The sequence below is a fragment of the Myotis yumanensis genome, unplaced genomic scaffold (genome assembly GCF_028538775.1).
Source record: "Myotis yumanensis isolate MYYU_CA2020_CCGP unplaced genomic scaffold, mMyoYum1.0.hap1 SCAF_9, whole genome shotgun sequence".
Classification (NCBI taxonomy): domain Eukaryota; kingdom Metazoa; phylum Chordata; class Mammalia; order Chiroptera; family Vespertilionidae; genus Myotis; species Myotis yumanensis.
Window position 1 is genome coordinate 26,789,824 of NW_027223760.1, and position 25,020 is coordinate 26,814,843.

At 40.7% G+C, this 25,020-nt stretch overlaps 1 protein-coding gene across 1 annotated transcript in view; it reads left to right on the forward strand.

Annotated features, from left to right (window-relative positions):
* EXOC4 (exocyst complex component 4) overlaps positions 1–25,020 on the forward strand; it is a 755,478-nt gene that overhangs the window by 678,377 nt on the left and 52,081 nt on the right. Inside the window, exons 15-16 of the mRNA XM_070423919.1 lie at positions 9,838–9,979; positions 22,103–22,281. Coding sequence (XP_070280020.1) covers positions 9,838–9,979; positions 22,103–22,281 — 321 coding nt within the window. The remainder of the gene's footprint in view (positions 1–9,837; positions 9,980–22,102; positions 22,282–25,020) is intronic.

Genomic DNA, 25,020 nt, shown 5'->3' on the forward strand with positions numbered 1-25,020 from the left:
ACTTGATAGTTACCTGCTGATTCCGGAACTGCATGGCATTCTGGGAGTACAAGGATAAAAGTGAGGTTGTACTTGCTCTCAGTCAAGAAGGTAGTGATTCTTTCTCAGCTTGGCTCTAAATTGTTGAATGATGCAGCTGCCTGACACAAGGAAACTCGAAAAGATAAACGGAAGAAAGAGCTATAGGAATGTGGCACTTACTTGCTGTGTCATGTTGGAAAACGTGCTTTATTCTGTTGGCCTCAGTTTCACCATGAGTAAGTGGGCCTAGTGTTTCTAATTTACACAGTGACTATGCCGCTCCCTACGACTCTTGGTGAGGTTTACAAATGCTGAAGTTGAAAGGCTGCTGTTTTAATAACATGGATAAATGTTATCCCTTTGCCATATAATATTTTTGCCTCTAAAATTCTGTTAAAACTTACATCTGTGTTGCTTATTCACCTGAAATATCGAGTTAAGTATTTGTTAACCTTTTAAGATGCTCTTTAAAGCGGGTTTTACAGAAACACAAAAGGCTTCCCGCCTAATACGGCTCCACAATAGTGCCTTTCACAGGAGGACGAGCTGTTCGTTAGCTTTTCCCCCCATTTCTAGTAACTTCCCTTTCCAGCAGGAGCTGATCTGGCCTCACTACATGCCTTTTTAGTAGATGATTAGGTTTTCATGAAGCATCAGTGAGGATTATTCGGAATAAAAGAAAAATCAATATTACTGTTTCCCCCCAGGTCCAAAAGAGGCTGAGGTCTGTTCTGTTGCTCACAACGTGTGAAAACCACGTGTCTGTGCTGCTTTGCACTGTACAGAGCAGGAGCCTAACGCCAACCGTCTCGGAGGCCCTGGGCCTGCGCGGCTGGTGACCTACCAGCAAGCCCTATCACCTAATTAAGGGGATGTGGTTTTCCCTCTGCGGACAGTGCTGCATCCCGTCCATCCTGGCCGCTCAGAATGCCTCCTATCCTGTGTAGCCTAAGGAAACAGCTATTCTTTTCACCTGGGTTTTATTTTTGTTTTGCTTTTCACGGTGTGCCGCACACGGATCTCCTTTGTTCCCACCACATGGGTCAATATTTGGAACCATTCTTCAGTTTCAGACGCTCGTAGCCTTTCTGGAGCTTAGCTTCCTACCCCGAAGTGGAATAATGTTCCAGGCTAGTGAACTGTTTGCAAGACATTAGGTCAAAGGCATTGTGTGAAGATATAATGGGGGGAAAGGATATAAAATTCTTTGATTTGTCCTTAAAGATTAAACTCAACAGGCATTATTGCTGAGTGTAAGAAGAGCCGTGGGCTATGAAAGGCTCCAGGAAGAATAACATATTGCTTTTGTTCTCATGGATCTCACACTCTACCAGCGATTTTCAACCTTTTCCATCTCGTGGCACACGTAAACTAATTTCTAAAATTCTGCGGCACATCAAAAATATATTTTTTGTCCATCTGACAAAAAATAAGTATAGTTTTGATTCATTCACACCAGATGGCTATTGTTGTATTGGCTGTTGTCATTATTTTATTTTATAATCTAAGGGAAAAGAGGTTAGTGTTCCTGACCAAATAGTCTGGTGTTGGAATGTTTTAAAAATTCTCGCAGCGCACCAAGAATCGTTGACTTAGGCAAATCCAGTGTGAGATTAAATGTTTCCGGCCGCAAAAGGGAGGCAGAGGTGCCAGAGTTGAGAAGATGAGCTCCAGCCCAAGTCCCCTAGTGGCCCTCACAGCAACATAACCTGTATAAATGTGGAAAATGAGGCTTAGAGTTGTTAAGAAATGTATTCCAGAGGAAATACGAAGTAAAAGAATACATTTTATTTATCTGGGAAGCTGCAGGAAAGAGAATGGTTTCATGGAGATGAAAATTACTCGTAAGCAGCATCCCTGAAGTTCGGTTCTTTATAAAAATATGATCTTTGGGTGTTTTGTTTGGTTTGGGTTTTTTTTGGCCTCATAATAATACATTCTCGTACAGATGTCATTACCTGAGCAGTGAGAGGGACAAGCATATCTGTTCTTCCCTAAAGAGTTACTCTCTATAATTAGGGAAACAAGGCATTTTGGAGAAGAGAAAGAGAAAGGAATGGGAAGGAGATGTTCCAGAGAACGCTAAGAAGTTGTGTTGCCCGTAGTCTTGTGATTAATAAGGGGAAGGTGTAGGACATGGTCATTTAAATAACAAATAGTCCCATAGCCACTGGAAGCATTTTTTTTTTTTTTTACCATTAATATGTTATCAATTAGGTGGATAGAACCAAGCAAAGCAAATATGAATAAGACACCTTCACCTTACCCCCCAGGTCCCCCATCCTTATCTTGTTTCCTTCTTGATAATGAATTTCATCTACTTTTACCCAGCCCAATTTTTTAAAAATCCCTTCCATTTGCCCTTCCTCCCCTGTAAGAGTGGAAAGAGCCCCCCTCCAGGGCAGCAGTGAAAGGCTGAGCATCCCAGCACAGCCATTAGACAGAGGGATCCACTGATGGGCGTTGTGTCTGAGAGAGGAGCTGTACTTCCAGCGCTGGCTATGCCCATGGATGCAGGTCTGGGATCTAATCTGAATAATGTGTCCTGTGTCCCCATTCTTTGCAATCCTAATTCTATAGGTCAAGAAGCAATCTGAGTCGGCACTTTGGCTTTCAAAAACCCATTGGCTTTGCTAGCTCAACCCAGAATTTCTGAGGAAATCTGGGCTGGAAAGAAATAGTTATTATCTGGGAACAAAAGAACCATTGCCTCTGAAATAGGAGGCAAAATAAAGAGAACCCACCAAATGTGTTTCTTAGATGACGTCCATCTTATGTAGAAACAGAACAAAAGAGCTTAAAACTAGGTTATAGACTGGAGGATGGGAAGGAGTGTCTAAATAAATGGCTTGGTAGTACTGGCTAAAGCTAGGACTTTTGCAAAGAATAGCTGGGTGTTTAAAAATATGTCTCAGGAAGGAGAAAGTGATCAAAAAGTGTCACCATGAAATTTTAATTTGGAGCCATTGACTTAGATAAGAAAGAAAGGACATCTATATCCTAAGAAAATTCAAATTAGATGCTAATAAGACAGTAGATACTTCAGCATGTGGAGGTCATGTATCCATTCCAGAAACTAGTAGGTTTATCTATATATAATTTGTTTAACAAACACTTATAAAGTGCCTGCTGTGCACAAAACACTGGGGTGGAGGAAAGTTAGCTTTTATAAGTTTGTAAATAATTCAAGGGCATGAATAAAAAGTAGGGATTGTGGTACAGAGAAAATAAGAAGGCTGAGGATAGAGCTAGCTGACACTAAAATTGCCCCTTGGAACTGTGAATTTATAGTGCCTAACACTTACATTGTAACCTGGTGTTGAGCTTGGTAGTAGCATATCCCACAGGCACTTAACAGGAGGAAAGAGGTGAGAGGGAGGGTCTTCTTGTCACAGCCCCATTGACTCTGTAAGCCCCATTAGTTCTTAATGTCACAGGCCTAATCAGGATTCCCATTCTCACTTTTTAAAAAATGTCATCCAGGTAACAAAATCAAAGGATCTCAAAATTATTTACAAAAGCTAATCACACATTGTTCTAGGAGTTAAGAAGGTGCTATTACCACAATTTTCTAAATTAGAAAACTGAAGACTGGAAATTAAATAATTTTACCCAGGTTGAAGCAGAGATCATTTTGTAGTGACTGTCATTTTTCTGTACAAATAGGAAGAGGAGTCAGAAATAATGATTGCACCAAAACGTGATCTTCTGAAATGTTTTCCAGGGAGAAAATCTCATGGGATCATTCCTCATTGTCTCTTTTCCATCTTCTAAAGAGTTTGAATTTGCAGAGTTAACCTTTCTTTTCCTGCTGTGATAACCATCTTTCCCTTTTCAATTTATCACTTTGATGACAACTGATCCCAGTCTAAGCTAATATTGTAACAATTTTAGATAATATTGCAGATGCACAAGGACATCCTCATATGAATCAATTAAACAAGTCACAGTAAGTTGCCATTAAAAGTGTAGCAGCTGCATCCTTGAAAACAGATGCTCTTCTGGGTCTGAATGAGTCCAATTTTGACTGATTTTAAGACCTAAACAGATTTCAGTCTGGTTAATATTAGGATGTGGAACCACTTGAGACATCCTAATGACCTACGTTGATTGCTTCTCCATGACAGTTAGTGTGTTGGTTTTCCTTGTGAGATGCTGGGTGTTTGATATGCCAGGGATTTTATGTCAGCAGAAAAGAGAGGAGACTCCCCAAGTCTCAGCTGCAGCAAGGTGGCCTCATGAAATTAAAGTGACTTCTAAAGGCAACCCAATTTATAGGGATTGGGCTGTAGGGATTGACCGGAATCACTTTAAGCTATACTTTTGCAAGATTTTGAATAGCCAAGGAGGCCAGCTATAATGAACTGCTTCCCTATTTCCACTCTGTCCTGGCATCTACTCAAGAAACTAAGGGGAAAGTTATAGCTGTAAATGGCAAGGCGTTGCTTCTCTTTCCTGATCTTTATTAATCTGTTATTATGTGAATTATTTGTCCTGTTATGTTGGCCAATTAAATCACTTGTTCTGTTTCATTTTTAAAAATCATTGATTTTTATAAAAAATTAATATAGCCAAGCGTGTGTCTTAGATAAATAATACTGCCTCACTCACATTTAATTAACCAAATATGGAGGATTGAATTAAGTAGGGACAAGGCATAAGGCAAAGACATCAGTCAGGAGATTGTCCCAGTAGTCCATGGAAGAGAGGGAGCTAGACCAAGAAAATAACAGTAGATATAGAAAAGACAAAATATGTTAAGAAAACATTCGTGCAATAAAGTGGGCAGACATTAGTCTTTGTTGAGGGGAGTGAGGGAAGGAAGAGAATCGATTACTCTTATGTTTGCAGCTGAGATTCCGACATTGATATGCCACTGAGAGAGAATTCAGGATAAAGGGCAGATGGTAGAGATGGATAATGAGTTTAGTTTTGAGCTCATTGCATTTGAGATGCCTGTGGGATGTACTGGTAAAGATAGCTGGCAAACAGTTGATCAAATAAAATTTAGGAATCATCAATTCTTAGATAATAGCGAAAACCATGAAAATGGATTAGCTCACTCAGAGAGAACAGATAGAATGACAAGTGAGAGCGACCGATAGAAAAAAATCTTCGGGAACACCAGCATTTACGGGTGGGCTAAAGGAAGGATAGCCAGTGAAGGAAACTATGAAAAGAGTGTCAGAGCTGTGAAAGGACACCCTGAAGAACAGGGTGCCATATGAGGCAAAAGAAAACAGAATTACAAGGAGGAAATGGCCTTTCCGTGTAGAATGAAATTAATACTGGGAAACGCCCAATGGAGTTGGCAATAGGCTATCATTGGTGATGATCCTCGGAATAGTTATTTAACAAAGCGTCAAAGGCAGAAATCAGATAATGGCACATGAAAGACTTAATGGGAAGCAAGACTATGGAGAAAGCAAGTGTTGAGAATCTTTTTGAAGTCTTAATAAGAATCTGAGGTCCTCAAGAGAGGAGTAATGGAGAGTAGGAAGGACAGAGTCTGGGAGAGCAACCTGAATTGGGGGAAGTTGCTGAGAAAGGGAAAGGAGCTGGCCAAGCACTAGGGAAGGATGAACATGTGGGATTGAAGATGCTTTTGAGCATAAAACCCAGAAAATGTTAGTGGCAACAATCCATGTTTTAGGGTTGTTTCACTTCCCTGTCAAAAGGTGAGCCGCAGAATTAGCCCATAATTAGGTCAAGTTGCCAAAGAAAAATCTGCTTAGACGCAGTGGTTCTCAACCTTCTGGCCCTTTAAATACAGTTCCTCATGTTGTGACCCATCCATAAAATTATTTTCTTTGCTACTTCATAACTGTAATGTTGCTACTGTTATGAATCGTAATGTAAATATCTGATATGCAGGATGGTCTTAGGCGACCCCTGTGAAAGGGTCGTTCGACCGCCAAAGGGGTCGCGACCCACAGGTTGAGAACCACTAGCTTAGAGGATCATTGGCCATACAGTGACACATAGCCACCTCTAACCACTAAGCAGGCTGGGAAGGCAGACTTCTAGATTTCCAGTCTCTAGTGGAATGAACAAAGGAAAGTTGGGAGTATCTGTTGGTTTATCTAATAAGCAGGGTTTGCCCCTGAGACCAGGATTCAGCTTCCTCATAAACCAATCAGTTTAGCATAGAAAGCCCAGCTACATTGCCATGCAGATGGTTAGCTAGGAGTCTCAGAGATGCCTGCTTTTATGCAAAGGCTATAAGAGGAACAAGCATCTTGTGAATGATCTGATGCTCAAAGTGCATACCTTAATAAAATGATTGAGTGCTAATAGTTTTAAAGCCCATAATATGTGTTCTGCCGAAACGAAGCAATCCCCAAGATAAATATACACCATGGAGCCTCTAAAAGGGTTTGTGCAAGTGTGTGTGTGTGTGTGTGTGTGTGTGTGTGTGTGTGGTAACCTATCTTGACTATAATCTCCCAAACAGCAGATTCTGTCAGCCTTGCTTTTTTGCACATTTCCATTTGACATTTAAGAGCTCATTGGTTGTTTGTGTTGTCATTGTTTGCCATTCTCAGCATTTCTTTGCTCAGTGTACTTCTTCTTGTTAAGAAAACTTCATAAACTTCAGTGAGCCCTCAAGAATTCACAAGCCAGTTTTTCAGTAGAACTCTGGGCATGATTTTTCATGTTGCTTTACTAAAGTGTTATCTTTTTGCTATAGATTACAGGCAAGCGAAATGTGCAGTGTGCTGCTATCTAAACTGTTTTTACCTCACTTGTTTCAAGTTTTATCTTGCCATTAAGTTACTGTACTTGTCTTTTTGGTGTGTTGTTTTTTTTTTTAAATCCTCACCAAAGGAGTGAGGAATATTTGTTCCATTGATTGTTAGAGAGAGTGGAAGGGAGGGGAGAGGGAAAGGGAGACAAAGAGAAACATTGATGTGAGAGAGAGACAATGAGTGGTGTCCTCCTGTATGCCCCTCCTCCCCCGGCCAGGGCTAGGGATTGAACCTGCAACCCAGGCACGTCCCCTTGACTGGGGATCAAACCTTGACCCTCCAATGCTCAGGTCGATGCTCTAACTATTAAGCAACACCGGCCATGGCTGCTTGGTTTTTTTTAATGGCACAGTTTGGCAATGTTCGGTTGCTACACATAATGAAATTATGTATTTCTATAATAAAGCAGTTGTTGTTGTTTTTTACTTTCTTGGTGGAATTTGTCCAGAATGCCTTTGATAGACTTTGGGATATTAGTACAGTAGTCCGTCCACCCTTATCTCTGGTTTTGCTTTTCACAGTTTCAGTTACCCGCAGGCAACTGCAATCCAAAAGTATTAAATAGAAAATTCCAGAAACAAACAATTCATAATTTTAAAGTGCACACTGTTCTGAGTAGGATGATGAAATCTCAGCACCCTGTTCTGTGCTGCCTGGGATGTGACTCATCCCTTTGTTCAGCGAATGTATGTGCTACCCTCCCATTAGTCACTTGGTAAGTAGCCCTTACAGATCCGCTGTCGTGGTGTCACAGTGCCTGGTTCCAGTCACCCTAATTTTACTTAGTAATGGCCCCCAAACACAAGAGTAGTGGAAGATGCTGGTAATTTGGATACAAAAGAGAAGCTGTACAGTGCTTTCTTTAAGTGAAAAGGTGTATATATATAGGAAAAAACAAGGTCTGTTTAGGGTACCATCATGGTTTGAGGCATCTGCTGGGGGTCTTGGAACGTGTCCCCTGCTGATGAGGGGAAACCACTGTAGAACTTTGAACCTCAGACCATGAGTCCGATTTCTTCAGGATCTGTTTTTCTACCTCTTTTCATGGATACATAGTATCTCTCTCTGCCACAGTTAGTGTCACACAACAGAGGAATCCAGGAGCTCAAAAGCCCTAAAATGCTTTGAAATACTCCATCAGTGTTGCTTGTGGTTGCTTTCACCCCACCTGCCAAATGAAGACCTGAAGGCAGTGATCTCTCCTGGCGATGAAAGAACATAAGTCATGTTCACAGTACAGGAGAGTGGCGCTGCCTCACATGGAGCCTCCTGCAGATCGAGCTCTGTTCACCTTAGATGATGCCACAGCTGGAAATAATTTTAAGTCTACTTCGCTACGCTCCCTTCCTCCTTACACATCAGTTCCTTTAGACAAAGTCTTTTTTTCCTGTTTGCTGTGATAATTTATTAAAGTCGGGTTCCATAGGGAAGAACTATCCTTCTAAGTCTTGACTATCTCTCTGGTCCCTTCTCCGGGCTTGGCCAGAGTCTAGGCATCCATGCAGCCCTGACAGCCCATCACTGTAGATGCAGCTGCAGCCAGATGTTGACTCCCTACCCTGAAGGTGAACACCTCCTGGCCCTTAGTCAGTAGTGCCTGGCCACATCCAAAGGACATTGTGTCCTCCAATCAGGAGAAGAATTGTCAGATGGAAAAGCAAAAATAACTGATAAATGGAAATTAGACTTCAAGATGGATAGAATTAGCTTTTAAGTAACTTGTTGCTATAATTAAGCTTCTTAACCTGGACAAATCAAATGGTAATGAATACTTATTATTTGTGTTTATTATTTATGTTAATATTGAGTGAGTTTTATGTGCTATTGGTTGAAGAGTTTTATCTACATTAATCTATTCAATACTCCCAACAACTTTATGCTCTAGGTACTATTATCTCCATTTTATAGAAAAAGAAACAGGACGACAGAATTTAAGTAATTACCTCTTGGTCACATAGTAAGTAGTGGGGACAGGACTCAGGGCCAGTCTTTGAGGCTCTAGAGAACTAAAAGATCTCTTGAATGAAATTGTGAAGTTACTGTTGGCATCCTTTGAGAGATTGTGGGAAACTGGGTACATAACAGAAACCTAGACGTAAACAAATGTAGTTCACATTTCTGCTGCTCAGTCTTTTCCTGAAGGCAATGTCCAAGTTCTATTGAATATTGTGTCAATTACTTGGGAAAGATATAGAAATTAGCTTTATAAAATTTTCCAAAAAGACCTTTGTAGGACTTTTAGTTGACTCTGAGCTCTATATGAGTTCAAGTAGAACATAAAACCACAGCTCGTCCCCTGAACACCTTAGCCTTACGTGCAAGCAGTGTGGCATCTAGAGCGAAGGAGTAGATAGCTCTCTCTCGACAGGCCAGACCCCTCTGTATTTTTTTCCCCTCTGCAGTATTTATTGTGTGTGGTCCTGCATTCCACATTTCAAGGGAGATACAGAATAACCAGGATGTTTTTATTAAAGTATGAGAACTGTAAAATTATTCAATTCACTTATTTAAAGAATCATTAAAAAACGGGGGACAGACAATTAGCCTGGAAAAGGGAAGACTTCAAGGAAGCCAAAGGCGATGTCTTTAATACTTGAAGTGCTGACACATACGAGAATGACTGTAAAGTTGGCAAGATCAGGGCAGACAGATATGACTTGATGTAGGATGGTCAGATCCTTCAGAGATTGGCTCGGCTGCCTCAGAAGGTGTTGAGTGTCCTTTCACAAACATTTGTGTGGGTGTGCGACCCGAAACTGAACAGCCACCTGCAGATGTGTAAACGACACAAGCATAGACCACATGGTTGGGCCAGATGACTGTTGAGGTCACTCCCAACTCTGAAGGTCTGTTTTTTGTCATTCTGCAAACAGATTCAATCATCTGGGCTTCTGTGTTTAATCAAGGACAGAAATAGTCTATCCTGTCTTGGACGTCTAATGCTGCCAACACTAGCATTAGCCAAATTGGTAAAAACAACATGATGAACAACAAAATAACATGTCATTTCAAAACCCAGTAGGCATGTAGTGAAATGACTGGTGTTTGTCCTCCCCCCTTTCTCCAGTGCTTTCTCCTGCTCAGGATGGTCACACGAACATGGATCTGCCCCCGGTGTCCGAGCAAATCATGCAGACCCTGAGCGAGCTTGCCAGATCTTTCCAGGACATGGCCGACCGCTGCCTGCTGGTGCTGCATCTGGAAGTCAGGTATGACTCGGCCACCCACAAGACGCCAAGATTGAAACCCACCGTGGGTCATAAATCACTTGCTTTTTTTTCTGGAAAATATCACCATAATTTTTTATTATCATTTGTAGTGTTATTCAGCCACTCTGCAGTTTTTTGAGTGCATGTTGTAGTGTGAACACGGTGATTCAGAGCTTGCAAGGCTTGTGATATCAGAATGGCCTGGATTTGAATGTCTATACCAGATGGCTAGTTGATCTTAAGGCAGTTAGTTACATTTACTAACCCTCAGTTTCCTCATCCTAAAAATGGAAACAGGAATTCCTAACTTGTACATTTTATAAATGACATAATTAATACAATGCCTGTTACATAGTAAGGATGCAAAATGTGATAGCTTTGTGATTATGGTGATTTTATTGACACTGCTGTTTTTACTAAAGTGCTCTGCTGATCAAGAAGGTAGTATAGAGATTCAGGAACAATGGTCCCTTCCTTCAAGATCTTAAAACCCAATAGGAGAGAGTAAGTTAAAATAATAATTCATGAAAATACTGGCCTCTTGTTTCTTCCCCTGCAGTGTAGAATATTCTGAGTACTTTGATAACTGCTGTTATTACATATATGGAAATGCCAGGATGAAAAAACTAGAGAGCCTTTACTTGTTGATTCATTCATTTAATAAATATCCATTGAGTGCCTTCTTTGTTCCAGGTAGTGTTATAAAAGTTGGGCTATAGGAATGGAAAAACACCGAAGGTCCCTACTCTCCTGGAATTACATTCTAACGTGGAAAATAGCCAATGAGTAAACAAAAAAGATGATTTCAGATAAGAGCAACCAAAACAAGGAAATGGCAAAATGGAATCGAGCAGTGCTATCCAATAGAAATATAAAATGAGCTACACGTGACCCAAATAGATAATTTAAATTTTCTACAAGTCACATTTGAAAAAAGAATATAATTTATAATTGTGTAAATTATAACACATATTTTATTTAACCCAGTATAACCAAAATATCATTTCAACATGTAATTAACATAAACATTATAAATGAGACATTTTGTATTTTTTTGTCCCAAGCCTTTGAAATCTGCAGATTTTACACTCACGTCACATTGAATGTTGGCCTAGTTACGTTCCCAGTGCTCCAGCGCCTCCCTGTGGCCAGTGCTGTCATCCTGGGCAGTGCCGGGAATGGCTGAGGTGGATGAGAAAGCGGGAGCTTTGTGTGTATTTGTTTTTTAGATAGAGTGGGCAGAGGAAATGTGGCAAGGTAACAAGAAGGAGCCATCTGTACAAAGACCTAGGGGAAAGGGCTTCAGACTCTCTGAGGGAGAAACACCACAAGGTCCTGAGACAAAATCAGGCTTGGAAGAGAGAGGTGTTCAGCTGGTTGTCACCCAGGGAAAAAGGGGAGGAGAGGGTAGAGTGAATGGGTAGGTAAAGGAGTGGGCTGGAGCCTGGTTATGTGGGGTCATGGAGCCTGACACATTCTACGGTCTTACAGACCAAGTGAACAGTTCACATTTATTTCAGTGCATTAAGAAGCCATGTGAGGTTTTTAAGCAGGGGAGACATATTCATTCATTCATCATTCATTCACTTTTTTTTCAATTTTTTATAAAAATTAAATTTATTGGGTGACATTGGTTAATAAAATTATACAGGACTCAAGAGTACATTTCTGTGATACATCACCTGTATGTTGGATTATGCATTTGCCACCCAAAGTCTAGTCTTTTTCTGTCACCATGTATTTGACCCCTTTTATCCTTCACTACCCTACCAAAACCTTCCCTCTGGTAATCACTATACTATTGCCTGAGCCTATGAGTTTCTGTTTGTTTTTCTTGTTTGTTCATTTCTTACTCTCAATTTTATATCCCACACATATTTCTTGACTTTTTCTGTCTGAGTTGTTTCACTTAGCATGTTTATGATTGGGTAAAAATATGGTACATATATACAATGGAATACTACTCAGCCATAAGAAAAAATGAAATACTGCCATTTGCAACAACATGGATGGATCTTGAGAATATCATGCTAAGCTAAATAAGTCAGACATCCATTCATATTTTTAAACGATCACTTTGGCTGTAAATGGAAAAGGAATTTCAGGGAGAGGTATGAATGGGAGCAGAGTGACCAGTTGAAACCATTATGAGCACCAGCATGACGGAGGTGGGAGTATGAGAATGTTGGACTTGAGACACATTGTGAAGGTAGAGCCGATAGAACTTGTTAGTAGATCAGATTGGGCGCAGGGACTGGAAGCAGTGAGGGGAAAAGGACTCAAGGAGAACAACCAGCTTTGGGACCACAGCAGTTGTGTGGATGCCAAAGCCATTGACGGAGGTGAGAAAGACCAAGGGAGGAAAAAGGTTGAGTGAGAGGTGGAAATCAAGAATTCCATTTTGTAGATGTTCAGTTGAAGATGCTTAGTAGACATCTAAGTAGCAATGTCAGATAGGCAGTTGGATATAGACTTGAAACTTCAGGATCAGAAATCTTAGGATTAAAGAGTGTATAGTAATATATTTTCTTCTAGATGACTAGGAGACATTGTTAAAGTTGATAGAATATTTTTTTTCTTTTGGAGTCTTTAATAGATTTAGATTTTTAAATGTAAATAGGATTTTGGTTCATACTCCTGTTTAGACTCTAGTTAGAACGTGGATATCTTTCAGTGTGCCCAGGTAAAGCCTAAATGATAATGTCTTGGTAATGTCGCTTCTTTTGTATGACACTTGTTTTTTTTTTATTCTTCATTATCTTGTTCAGTGAGTCACTTCTTTATTACTTGTGAGCACCTGTGAATGGAACAAGACAAGGAGCATCGCAGATTTGGAGTCTATCTTAGCATTATTTCTGAACTTATTTCTTTTTAAAAAAATCTTTATTGTTGAGAGTATTAAAGATGTCTCTCTTTTTTCCCCCCATTGGCCTCCTCCATCTGGTTCCTGCCCCACTCCAGGTCTTCACCACCCTATTGTCTGTGTCCATAGGTAATGCATTATACATATACAATCTTTGGTTAGTCTCTTCCTGCCTCCCCTCTCCCCTTCCCTCTGAGATTCATCAGTGTGTTCCATGTTTCCATGCCTCTGATTATATGTTATTCACTATTTTATTTTGTTCATTAGATTTCTTGTTCCTTTATTTTGATTTTTACATTCTATTATTGATAGATATGTATTTATTGCCATTTTATTGTTCATATTTTTTCTTCTTCTTTTTCATCCTCTTCCTCTTCCTTTTTCCCTTCTTAAAGAATGCCATTCAACATTTCATGTAATACTGGTTTGGTGGTGATGAATACCTTTAGCTTTTTCTTGTCTGTGAAGCTCTTTATCTGACCTTTAATTCTATATGATAACTTTGATGGGTAGAGTAATCTTGGTTGTAGGTCCTTGCTATTCATCACTTTGAATATTTCTTACCACTCCTTTCTGGCCTACAAAGTTTCTGTTGAAAAATCAGCTGACAGTTGTATGAGCTCGCCCTTGTAACTAACTAACTGCTTTTTTCTTGCTGCTTTTAAGATTCTCTCTGTCTTTAGCCCTTGGCATTTTAATTATGATGTGTCTTGGTGTGGGCCTCTTTGGATTCCTCTTGTTTGGGGTTCTCTGCACTTCCTGGGCTTGGAAGTCTATTTCTTTTACCAGGTAGGGGAAGTTTTCTGTCATTATTTCTTCAAATAGGTTTTCAATACCTTGCTCTCTCTCTTCTCCTTCTGGCACCCCTATAATGTGAATGTTGGTATGCTTGAAGTTGTCCCAGAGGCTCCTTACACTATCTTCATTTTCTTTTCTTTTTTCTTTTTGCTTTTCTGATTGGGTGTTTTCATTTCCTCATATTCCAAATTGTTTATTTGATTCTCGATATCCTCTACTGTTGAATCCCTGTAAATTATTCTTTATTTCAGTTAGTGTATGCTTAATTTCTGACTGGTCCTTTTTCATGTCTTTGAAATTCTCACTAAGATCCTTGAAAGTCTCACTGAGTCCCTTGAAGTTCTCATTAAAGATCCTTGAATAACCTTATAACCATTGTTTTGAACTCTGTATCCAGTAGTTTGCTTGCTTCCATTTCTTTCATTTGTGACATGTTTCTTTGTCTCTTCATTTTGGCTGCTTCCCTGTGTTTGTTTCTATGTATTAGGTAGAGCTGCTATGTTTCCTGGATTTGTTCGAGTGGCCTTGTGTAGTAGGTGTCCTATAGGGCCCCCTGGCTTAACCTGCCCAGTCACCTGAGCTGGACATTCTAGGTATGCCCCTGTGTGGGCTGTGTGCACAGTCTTGTTGTACTTGAGTCTTGATTGCTGTTGGCATCACTGGGATGAATTGTCCTGCAGGCCAATTGGCTGTGGAGACAAGCTGTGATTAAGGTGGAAGAGCTGCTTTGCATAGATACCCTTATGGAGCAGGACCAACTTCAGTGGGGCTTTGGTGCTCACTGAATCTGTCCCTTGAGTGTGTCGCATGTGGATGTGTAGAGTTGTAATCTGGTAAGGTCTAAAGCTGTCCACCCAGTGCACTGGCTCTGGGGTCTCCCAGGAGATGCAAAATCAGCCACTGCCTGGGACTACCAGGTAAGAGTTACAGAGAGAATCTGCAGATAGCTGCTACTTGTATTGAGCTTGGAAGTGCCCAGGTGAGGCCCAGCTGTGAAGCAAGGCAGGCTGGTGCTAGTGCCTAGTCTTGGCACTAGTCTTTTACTGGTTGTTTTGGGGCATGGTGATGCCAACTGCTGCTTGTTTTAGGAAATTTTAGGAAAGTCTGAAGCCTGAACCAGGACATGCCATTCATATGGAAAAGCTATTGCAAACAGTCTGGATGGGGCTGCAAATTGGATGGGGCTGAGTCTCAGGGAATCACCAGGGCAGAATGAATACTGTGGACCACACTATGGAAACTCAGATATGGCTGCCAGTCAGCTCTGCAACAGAGGAGGTCCCAGCACAGGAACAAAGACCCCTGCAAGGACCCCTGTCTGGGAGAAAGCCATCTCCCAAGTTCCTGTCCCGATGCCAAACAATTCAGTTCCTCCCTGTATGTGTCAGGCACTCCCTACCCTGCCCCCAAACATTGCCCCAGCACTGGAACTCAGAGGAAGCAGGACCATTTAAGTTTATGTGCTGGCCCTTTAAGAGGGACTGCCTGGGTCTCCAGGAGCCTCCATGTCACTCAGCCACAATCCTCGCTGGTTTTTATAGCCCAAAGTTACAGGGACTTCTCTTCCCAGCTCTGGAAGTCTGGTTTGAAGCTGGGACCGCTTGCTCCTCACGTGAGGCCTCCACAGCGGCACGCCTCCACTCCTCCTATAAGTCTTGATGTATTTTCTTTACTTCTCTAGTTTTAGGACGGTCAATCAGCCAGCTTTCAGGTGGTTCTGAATGATGGTTGTTCTGTATTTTAGTTGTAATTCTGATGTGGTTGTGGGATGTGGCGAGTACCGGCGTTATCTATGCCACCATCTTGGTTCCAACCTGAACTTATTTCTTACATTCAGCTGTCCAGAAATAAGGCTTTTCTTCTGTATTCTGATTTGATTTACAATAAGTTTTAGATTTGTTTTCTATTTATTTGTAACATGACAGGTGTTTTCTGTGAGTAAGTAAATGCAATAAGCATAAAAGAAAGAAACCACCAGTAACATTCTGATGTCTCTTTTACCTGGGTCACACAGAAAAACAAGAGAACATCGAATTCATTACTATCACTGCTCCTGGAATTATACTTTGATTGTGCGGGCACAGGATGTGTTCTCCATTTAGAATTATCTGCTTGTAGTGTAGTTAATTCCAGGTGGGATGTTTACAACACGTTTGAGTAAAATCTTTTAAATCCTTAACCTCTATTCTGCCCTTTTTGTTTTTCTACATCTTGGCAGTACTATTCTATAATGCTGAACATGTTTTAGTCATTATTTATTAACTCTACAAGGAACCATTTGGTGCTGTAACATCCACTGCTATATCTCCTTCAACATTAGTCTAAAAACAGAAGAAGGTCATTTTAAAAATAACAAAAAATGCTGAGTTTTAGAGTCCTGGATGCAGAATTTTCTTTCCTTGACTTTTACTGTGAACACTAAACATGTTTGTTTTTTTCTAAGTTGAATGTCTTCACCTCCTCATATAACATGATTCCAACATTCAGGTTGCTTTCTCATGCATATGCTCCATTTGTCTTTGTTTCTTTAAAGTATGGTGCATAAAACTGGATAGAACACCCCATGTATGGCTTCGATAGTGAAAGTTCACATATTTTATTCATTTATTGTCACAGTACTAAGCTTTTTATTTTATTTTTACCATTGCTGATGATAATCAGTTTACAAAATGAATAAGACGTATCTCAAGCAAATCCTTATAGTGTAGTATAATAATGCTAAAATAGAGCAGACTGCAAAGTGCCCACAGTGGGAAGAGACAGTTAGCTCCCTGAAGACAAGAATCAGGTGAGTCTTGTTCACTGTGATGGCCCAAGAACCAGGAAGAGTCCCACTGTATAATAGATGCTCAATAAAAACATCAGTCACCTTTGAGAATTAGCTGGTTTGAGACCAAATCCAGATAAAATAAGTGCTGTTTCCCCAAATAAAATCTGTTTCTCATTAAAGAAAATTAATTGATTTTGAGATTCTGTTTTCACTCAGTAGTTCACTACATGTATTTGAAAGATACAGAGGTGGTGCATGGCCAACATCATCTTTGTGATCATAATCAGCTCGTGTTTGTTCTTTTCTTCCCTGCTAAGAAAGAATTAGAACTTAGGACCTGTTGTCCAGAACTGGTACAATGAAAAGGTGGCTGGAAGGCACTGCCTCTGGCATTTTTACCCAAGAACACACTGGTAAGAGCATAGATAGAAAAAGAAAAGTAATGGGAAATGCTAGCAAGAAGTCCAGAACAACTTCAAATGCCAATTTTTTGTATTATTTTCCCCAATTTTTATATCCATAGTCCATATTTTTCTTTACTATTGTTAAAGTTCAATTTTAAAGGGTCCTCAAATCCAGCAGGTTCTGTGGTGAAGAACCCATCCAAAGAGCATTTGACAGTTTACCTGCGTCACTGTAGGTCACATTTAACCACCAACTTTCCAAAGTTTGAAACATAAGGCAAATGACACCCCCAAAAAAATGAAAGACATGGTGAGACCATAAAATACTGTTCAGTATTTTATCCTGTTTGAACGTTATAAGAAGAAAATTAGGCTGCCATTTGAGTCCAAGATGCAAAGAATGTCACCTTTATCAGCTGATTCTCTCACCATCAGCAGGAATCCAAGTGGGTTCAAGAGCCACCGCCTGTCACTGTTGGGATCCTAAGTGTGCACTTCCTGAAAATCAACCATCCTGCTGTGTAATCAACAATATTTGCAGAAAACCATAATCCCCAAGGCATATTAAGGTCACCAACAACATGCCAGAATACAAAAGAAAAGGAATAAAAACACTTTTTAAAAGTTTGACATTTGTCAATGACTACTTTAATTTCTTTTTCATCTCTGGCCATTTGGGGAGAGGAAGATGGTACCTTAAAACAGTGTTTATCTCTCTTTTCCGCCCCTCGCCTCAGGCTCTCATAAGCTCTCACCTCCAATCTGTAACAATGTCCTAAGTACGTAGTGTCTCTGCTTCCACTTTCTTCCACCCTCCACCATCAATCCTCCCTTTATCCTGTGCCAGAGTGATCTTGCCAAAGCTCATATCCAATATATCATTTCACCTCCTAAAATCCTCCTAAGGCTCCCTGTGGCTTCTCAACGTCCAGAGTCCTCAGATGGCCTCCAAAGCCCATGATGACCTGGCCCTGCCCATCTCCCCAAGCTCACCTCATCCTCTGTCCTGTGATCTGTGTGTACCGGAAGGAGCAGCTCATCACCTCCTGAAACTGCCCTCCGTTCACATAGGCCTTTGTCCCTGGTCTTTCCATTGCCTGGATTGTAATATTTATAATTTATTATAAAAATACTTTAGCATTGATGGCTTCATTTTATTTTCAATTAAGAGCTGTTTAGTTTAAATTTCAACCACAGTGCCAATCAATTTCCCTCATCATTAATCCTACTCCAGGGTTGATTGACTTTCATTATATTAGGAAATCAGATTCTAGAGGGTTCTGTGACCAGTGCATTTACTGGTATCTTGATCAAAACTGTACATTTTGCCAGTTAGCACGTGACTGTCAGAATGAGCTTTTATTGGTGCAATTAGTCATGAGTTGCTTAGCAGCTGTTAAGATGAGCTCCCATCATGAAAATGAACTGTTAGTCAAGATATTTCGATTCCCTTGCATGAACAGGTTATAAGAATATAGTACGTGCAATACACAACTTAGCTCAAAATAGATTCTAGATCTAAATGCAAAACCTAAAGCTTTAAAACTTCTAGAAGAAAACACATGAAAAAATTGAGTGACTTTGCTTAGGCAAAGAGTCTTAAATCTAACACCTAAAGCACTGTCCATTAAGGAAATAAATGATAAATTGAACTTCATCAAAATTTAAAACCATTCTTTGAAAGATACTGGTAAAGTGGGGGGGGGAGGGAGGCGGGGAAGGTGCCTCTTTTCCCCCTGGCTGCCTCAAGGTCAGCTGCCATCATGAGCAACACAGAGACTGTCCGGACCAGGAAGTTTATGACAACAAACTACCTCAGCAGAAACAAATAATCATTGGCGCCCTTCACCATCATCAACAGCACCTGAGACAGAAATTCGAGGGAAAGCAGCCAAAATGCATTAAACCACAGCAGATGTCACCTTTGTGTTTGGGTTCAGGGCCCATGTTTGGTGGTGGCATTTCAGCTGGCTTTGGCATGATTTATGATTCCTGGGGTTATGCAAAGAAAAATGAACCCAAACACAGACTCGCAAGACATAACCTATATGAAAAGAAGAGCTCAGAGAAAGGAAGGCAAGAACAGGATGAAGAAAGTCAGAGGTCTGCAAAGGCCAACTTTGGTGCTGCAGAAAGTGAGCTGGAGACTGGATGACAGAAGGAGTAAAGATTCTTCTGACTTTATCTGTGGTGACTGCAGATTTTTCATGAGAGGATTAATAGACTGAGAACTTTATGTGGAAAAAAAAAGAAAAGACTGGTAGAAAATATTTGCAAAATGCATATCTAATAAAAGACTTGCCTCCAGAAAAAATAGAATGAACTCTCAAAACTTAGTAAGACAACAGCCTAATTTAAAAAGTAGGCAAATGATGTGAACACAAAGATATATGATAGCAAATAAGCCTATGAATATGCCCAACATCATCAGTCATTAGGAAACATCAATTAAAACCGCAATGAGACATCACTACACATCTATTAGAATGACTGCACTTTTCTTTTTACCTGACAAATGTGTGAAGGCATTTTGCTAAGTGAAATAAGCCAGACAAGGAAAGACAAATAGTCATGGTATTAGTATATGCGGAATCTAAATAAAGAGAAGTAATTGGTGGCTGGGGGAGTGGAGGAAATGGGAAGGGATTGGGAAAAGGGTACAGACTTTCATTATAAGATTAATAAGGCCTGGGGATTTAATGTAAAACATGGTGCCTATAGTTAATAACACTGTACTGTGTAATTTAAATTTGCTACTAGAGTAGAACACAAATGTTCACACTAAAAAATTAATAGATATGTGAGGTGATAAAGGTGTTATTTAACTAGATGGGGGAATCCTTTAACAATGTATACCTATATCAAAACACTTTAAATATCTTATGACTATAAGGTGCCAGTTATACCTTAGTAGAGCTAAAATTTAAGAAAACTGACAAGACTAGGTGCTGGTGGAAGATGTGAAACAACTGGAACCTTTGCACGTTGCTGGTGGGATAGGAAAAGGCATAGCTACTTTGGAAAACTGTTTTGCAGTTTCTTATAAAATTAAATATACACCTACCATATGACCCACCAATCCACTTTTAGGTATTTACCCAAGAGAAATGAAAATGTATACAAAAACCTGTACATGAAGCAGCCTTATTCATAATCACCCCAAACTTGAAACAACCCAGATGTCACCTGGTGAAGAGTGAAATTGTGGTACATCCATATGTGGGGGACTGCTCAGCCATAATAAGGAATGAACAACATGGATTTATCTCAAACCCTTAACGCAGAGTAAAGGCAGCCAAACTCCAAAGGCGGCATTCTATACAATTCCATTTAGGCGGCATTCTGGAAGAGTTGAAACCACGGGACAGGAAATACATCAGTGGTTGCAAGAGCTTGGGTTGTCAGTAGAGGTTGACTTCAAAGGGGACAAGGGAATTCTGGGAGTGATAAGACTATTCTGTAATGATTATGCTGGTGCTTACATAACTGTATGCATTTGTGAAAACTCATAGAATAGGACCCTAAATAGGGTGAATTTTCCTGCTTATAAATTATTTCTCAGTAAACTCGACTTAGAAAGATGGTAGTCAAGTCTGTGTTTGCATCGCTGGGGATAATGCCCAAGGTTTTTGCGGCCATGTGTTTAGGAATATTTCTTGTTACCTGAGGCCAACTATAAGGGTAATAGAATCCTGACCCGAATTGTGTCATATCTCCCACCAGGAGCATCAGATACATGCATCCAAAACAATAGAGAGTTCGGACTTCCCTGAGCTCAGAGAATGGCCTGTGTGAACTATGGATGGTGTTTCTGTTTTCTTTTTTAAATAAATACCTATGTGTGTGGTATTTAGACTGAAACTTGCTTTTCATTTCAATGTAATACAAAGGTAATGAAGTAGCCAGTTCTCACCCACCTCAAACATCTTTGGCAGTTACTGATATCTACCAAAAAATAAATGAAGAGGGGGTGGAGGAGGTAGAAGAGGGTACAGGGGTGGGGGATGGTAAATGGTGATGGAAGGAACCTTGACTTGGGGTGGTGAACACACAATGCAATGTGTTATAGCAGCGGTTCTCAACCTGTGGGTCGCCTAAGACCATCGGAAAACACATATATAATTACATATTGTTTTTGTGATTAATCACTATGCTTTAATTATGTTCAATTGTAACAATGAAAATACATCCTGCATATCAGATATTTACATTATGATTCATAACAGTAGCAAAATTACAGTTATAAAGTAGCAACGAAAATAATGTTATGGTTGGGGGTCACCACAACATGAGGAACTGTATTAAAGGGTTGCGGCATTAGGAAGGTTGAGAACCACTGTGTTGTAGACTGGTAGGGCTGAAACTGACATAATTCTATTAACCAATGTCACCCCAATAAATTCAGTAAATGTAATAAAAAGAAATGAAGAACTGTGCATAACCAAAATGACTCAGGCCATTTCAACACAGAAATAAAGTGCACTTCTTCCTCCAGCTCATTCAGATACGCCCTTTCCAGACACTGGCAGTGTATGTGCTTCTTGGGGAAACACTGCCCTCTTGTGGCCATTTTTTCTTGGTCAGCCCTACCAGGCTGTAGTGTTCAAGGACACAAATTGAGTCTTACATTCCCAGGGCCTAGCACAATTTTTACAAATTCATGGATGTTTTGTGTTTTATTTAAGTAATAGACTAACATTAATAAATATGCTAATAGTGATGACATCCAGCCTTACTAGCACTTCCTTCGTGCCGGGCCCTATGCGAAACACTTTCTATGTGGTAGCTCCTTAGGAATTGTTATCATTCCCATTGCACAGATATGGAAACTGAGACAGAGAGAGAAAAAATAACTTGCCTGAAGTCACACAGCTAATAAGGGTTGGAATTGGGAATTGAAACCAATGCAGTCTCATTATACAGCTTCCACATTTTAGATCTGTGACTTCTGCCTCTCATTTTTACTACAACAATATCTGTTGAAAAATCTAATGCTTTTCACACTATGCATGCAGTCCCGTCACTGACAAGGATTTTAGAGCTCATCTATTTCTCCCCCACAGCGTATGGATTCAATAAGCAAGGACCACAGACGCTGATTTGCTCAGGATCATTTACCTGTTCTGTGGAGTAACCAAAATGACTTTCTGGTGAAAGGGGGAGGGGCACATGCGGTTTTACAGGCCACTGCTTCTGCAAATATTTTAGTGCACTATCACAAAAAGATCATTATTCTCATCAGAAAGATGAATTGCTCATTGCTCTCCCCATCTCTCTGTCTTTTCCAGGGTTCACTGTTTCCACTATCTCATCCCTCTTGCAAAGGAGGGGAACTATGCCATCGTTGCCAACGTGGAAAGCATGGATTATGACCCTCTGGTGGTCAAGCTCAACAAAGACATCAGTGCCATCGAAGAGGCCATGAGTGCCAGCCTGCAGCAGCACAAGTTCCAGTACATCTTTGAAGGTCAGCCCTGCCCCATCCCTGCATGTTCAGGAGAGAGGAGGGGCCGGTGGCCTGATTTTTCTCTATTATCGAGGTTTAAAACTTGTGGGGAAAGGTTGTTGGAATTTTTATATCTTTTTTGCTTAAAGCAGCAATGCCTGGTATCTCTGTATGGCCAGGTAGACAACAATATGGCTGCCATCTGCTCCCGGTTGATAAGGAGATTTAATCCAAGATAAGGCAGATGGCAGCCGGCTGCCTCCCTGACATGCCACTCATGAGAGTTGGGTAAATGTGTGGAGGGCCCCGAATTCACTCAAGAGGAGCTCATAAAAGAAAAAGAAACATACACCGTGAGGAGAGGGCCCTGAAAAATCCCTCCTGGCTAACATTTTCTCTCAGAGAATGCGTTATTGTGGGAAAACAAAGGCAACCTCTGATGGGCATTGATTTTAGGAAGGCTGCATCCTGAATGCCTTCAGGGCAGGCCACAGGCAGGGGAGGGAATGAGAGGCAGCACAGTGGTGCCAGGCAGGTAATTTTTCATGCTGAATTCCCTCCTAGGATCCCTGTCAGGACTTCACATTGCCTTCCCTCTTTTCTTGTTCTGGTTTCTTTGTACATAGACCTGGGTGTTAAAAGCATCCATGGTGTGTCTCAGAATGAAACCAGTGTTGTTTACAACTAGTAAGAGGTGCGTCATCTAAAGGACTGTAGCCACCTGAAGAGAGGCAGTGATGATGCCTGGCTGTTGATTGCTTCATGAAACAGTTGTGTTCCAGAGAATGTGGACCTCCAAATCCTATTTTTTCTTTATTTTTATTTTTTGATTGTCTAAAGTTTTACATATGTCTCCTTTTTCCCCATTTGACCCCCTCCTCCCACCAGCCATTCCCACCCCAGGCAAGCCCCCACTGCCCCAGTGTCTGTGTCCATTGGTTATGCTAATATGCATGCATACAAGTCCTTTAGTTGTTCTCTAACCCCCCCCCCCCCCTCCCCTGCCCCTTGTCTCTGGATCTATTCTTGTTCATCAAATTATGTTGATCATTATATCCCACATATGAGTGAGATCATGTGATATTTATCTTTCTCTGACTGGCTTATTTCGCTCAGCATAATGCTCTCCAGTTCTATCCATGCTGTTGCAAATGGTAAAAGTTCCTTCTTATAGCAGCGTAGTATTCCATTGTGTAGATGCACCACAGTTTTTTAATCCACTCATCTGCTGATGGGCACTTAGGCTGTTTCCAAATCTTAGCTATTGTAAATTGTGCTGCTATGAACATAGGGGTGCATATATCCTTTCTGATTGGTGTTTCTGGTTTCTTGGGATATCTATTTTTTCTTTAAATCATATCATAAAGCTAGCTGTTAGAGAGCGCCTGGCATAATGGATTTGGGGGCAGCGGTCACGCTCTGTAGCTTGAATCTGAGATGCCCATCTGAGAATTCCCTTCTCCCTCCTGCACAGTGTCCTCTCTGGGTTTCACCGGGGCTCTCCCAAGCCCTACATTCTCCCTCCCAGAGTTTTCCTCTCATTGTGTCCAGGCATTTCTTCACATGTAATCCTGCTGGGAGACCACGTCTCAAAATACAGACCTGATCCTCTGACTTAGAATTAATTTTAACTAGGAAAGTTTCAGACTTTATGTTTTAAAAGCCAGTTATTTCTCTGCAATGTCATTTTCTAAATTCAAAAGGTATAATATTGAGTTTCCCCAAGCTGGGGGAGGAGGGGACAAGGTCTCAGGCTTCCATGGGTGGCCGGGGGAAGTACTTCATCCCAGCTGTGGTTTAGAATTGCTGGTGTGTAGTGATAACATAAAGCAGACCAACTTCTAATTGGTTTTATTATTTATTATTATTATTATTTATTACATAAATGTTTAATATATTTATTAGTATTTACTATTCTTTTTTATATGTTTTTATTTATTTGAAAGAGAGGAAGGGAGAGAGATAGAAATATCAATGGTGAGAGAGAATCATCAATCAGCTGCCTCCTGCTCGCCCACTACTGAGGATCAAGCCTGCAACTGGGCATGTGCCCTGACCAGGAACAAAACCATGACCTCCTGGTTCATAGGTCGATGCTCAACCATTGAGCCACACCGATGGGCAGTATTTATTATTCTTTACAAACAATCCACTTGCCTACACCCATTGCCTACACTAGGATTTACTGCAAATGGCAGGACAGAATTATACCTGGAGGTATGGGCTCAGGAGTAGCAGCCGAAACTTGACCTACGGAGATTTTTCACAGAAGTCAGTTGTCTGGCATTAATGTAAAATCCCTGTGTGTCTTTTCCTTACTTTCAAGTAGTAGCACATGCAAGTGGGTTTATGGGCTGGAAGCAATGCTGGTGAGTATAGCATAACAAGAGAGCGCACACCTTCCTCTTTCTTTGCCACCTTCATCCTAATGGAGGGGAAACTCATTTTGAAGACAGAGGGAGCCATTACACCCAAAGACGCACCCTAAGCTCTGACTTGAGCCACAGTCACCATGGAGGGACTATGCCTTCAGAAGAGGAAAGTAACAAATACAGCAGACCGCTCTGGACTAGTCAGACTAGCACTCAAGTTCTGGGGAAACAGCCTGCTAGAGTCCAGCTCTGCAAGAAAAAAGGAAAAAGAAGAACTAGAAGTTTACTTAATTCCAAGTATTTAGAATTGGAATCTGGCTTCTTGAAATGGTAATCTACATGTGCCTCGGGTTGTTCTGAACTCAATTACATAGGATACCCTGAATGG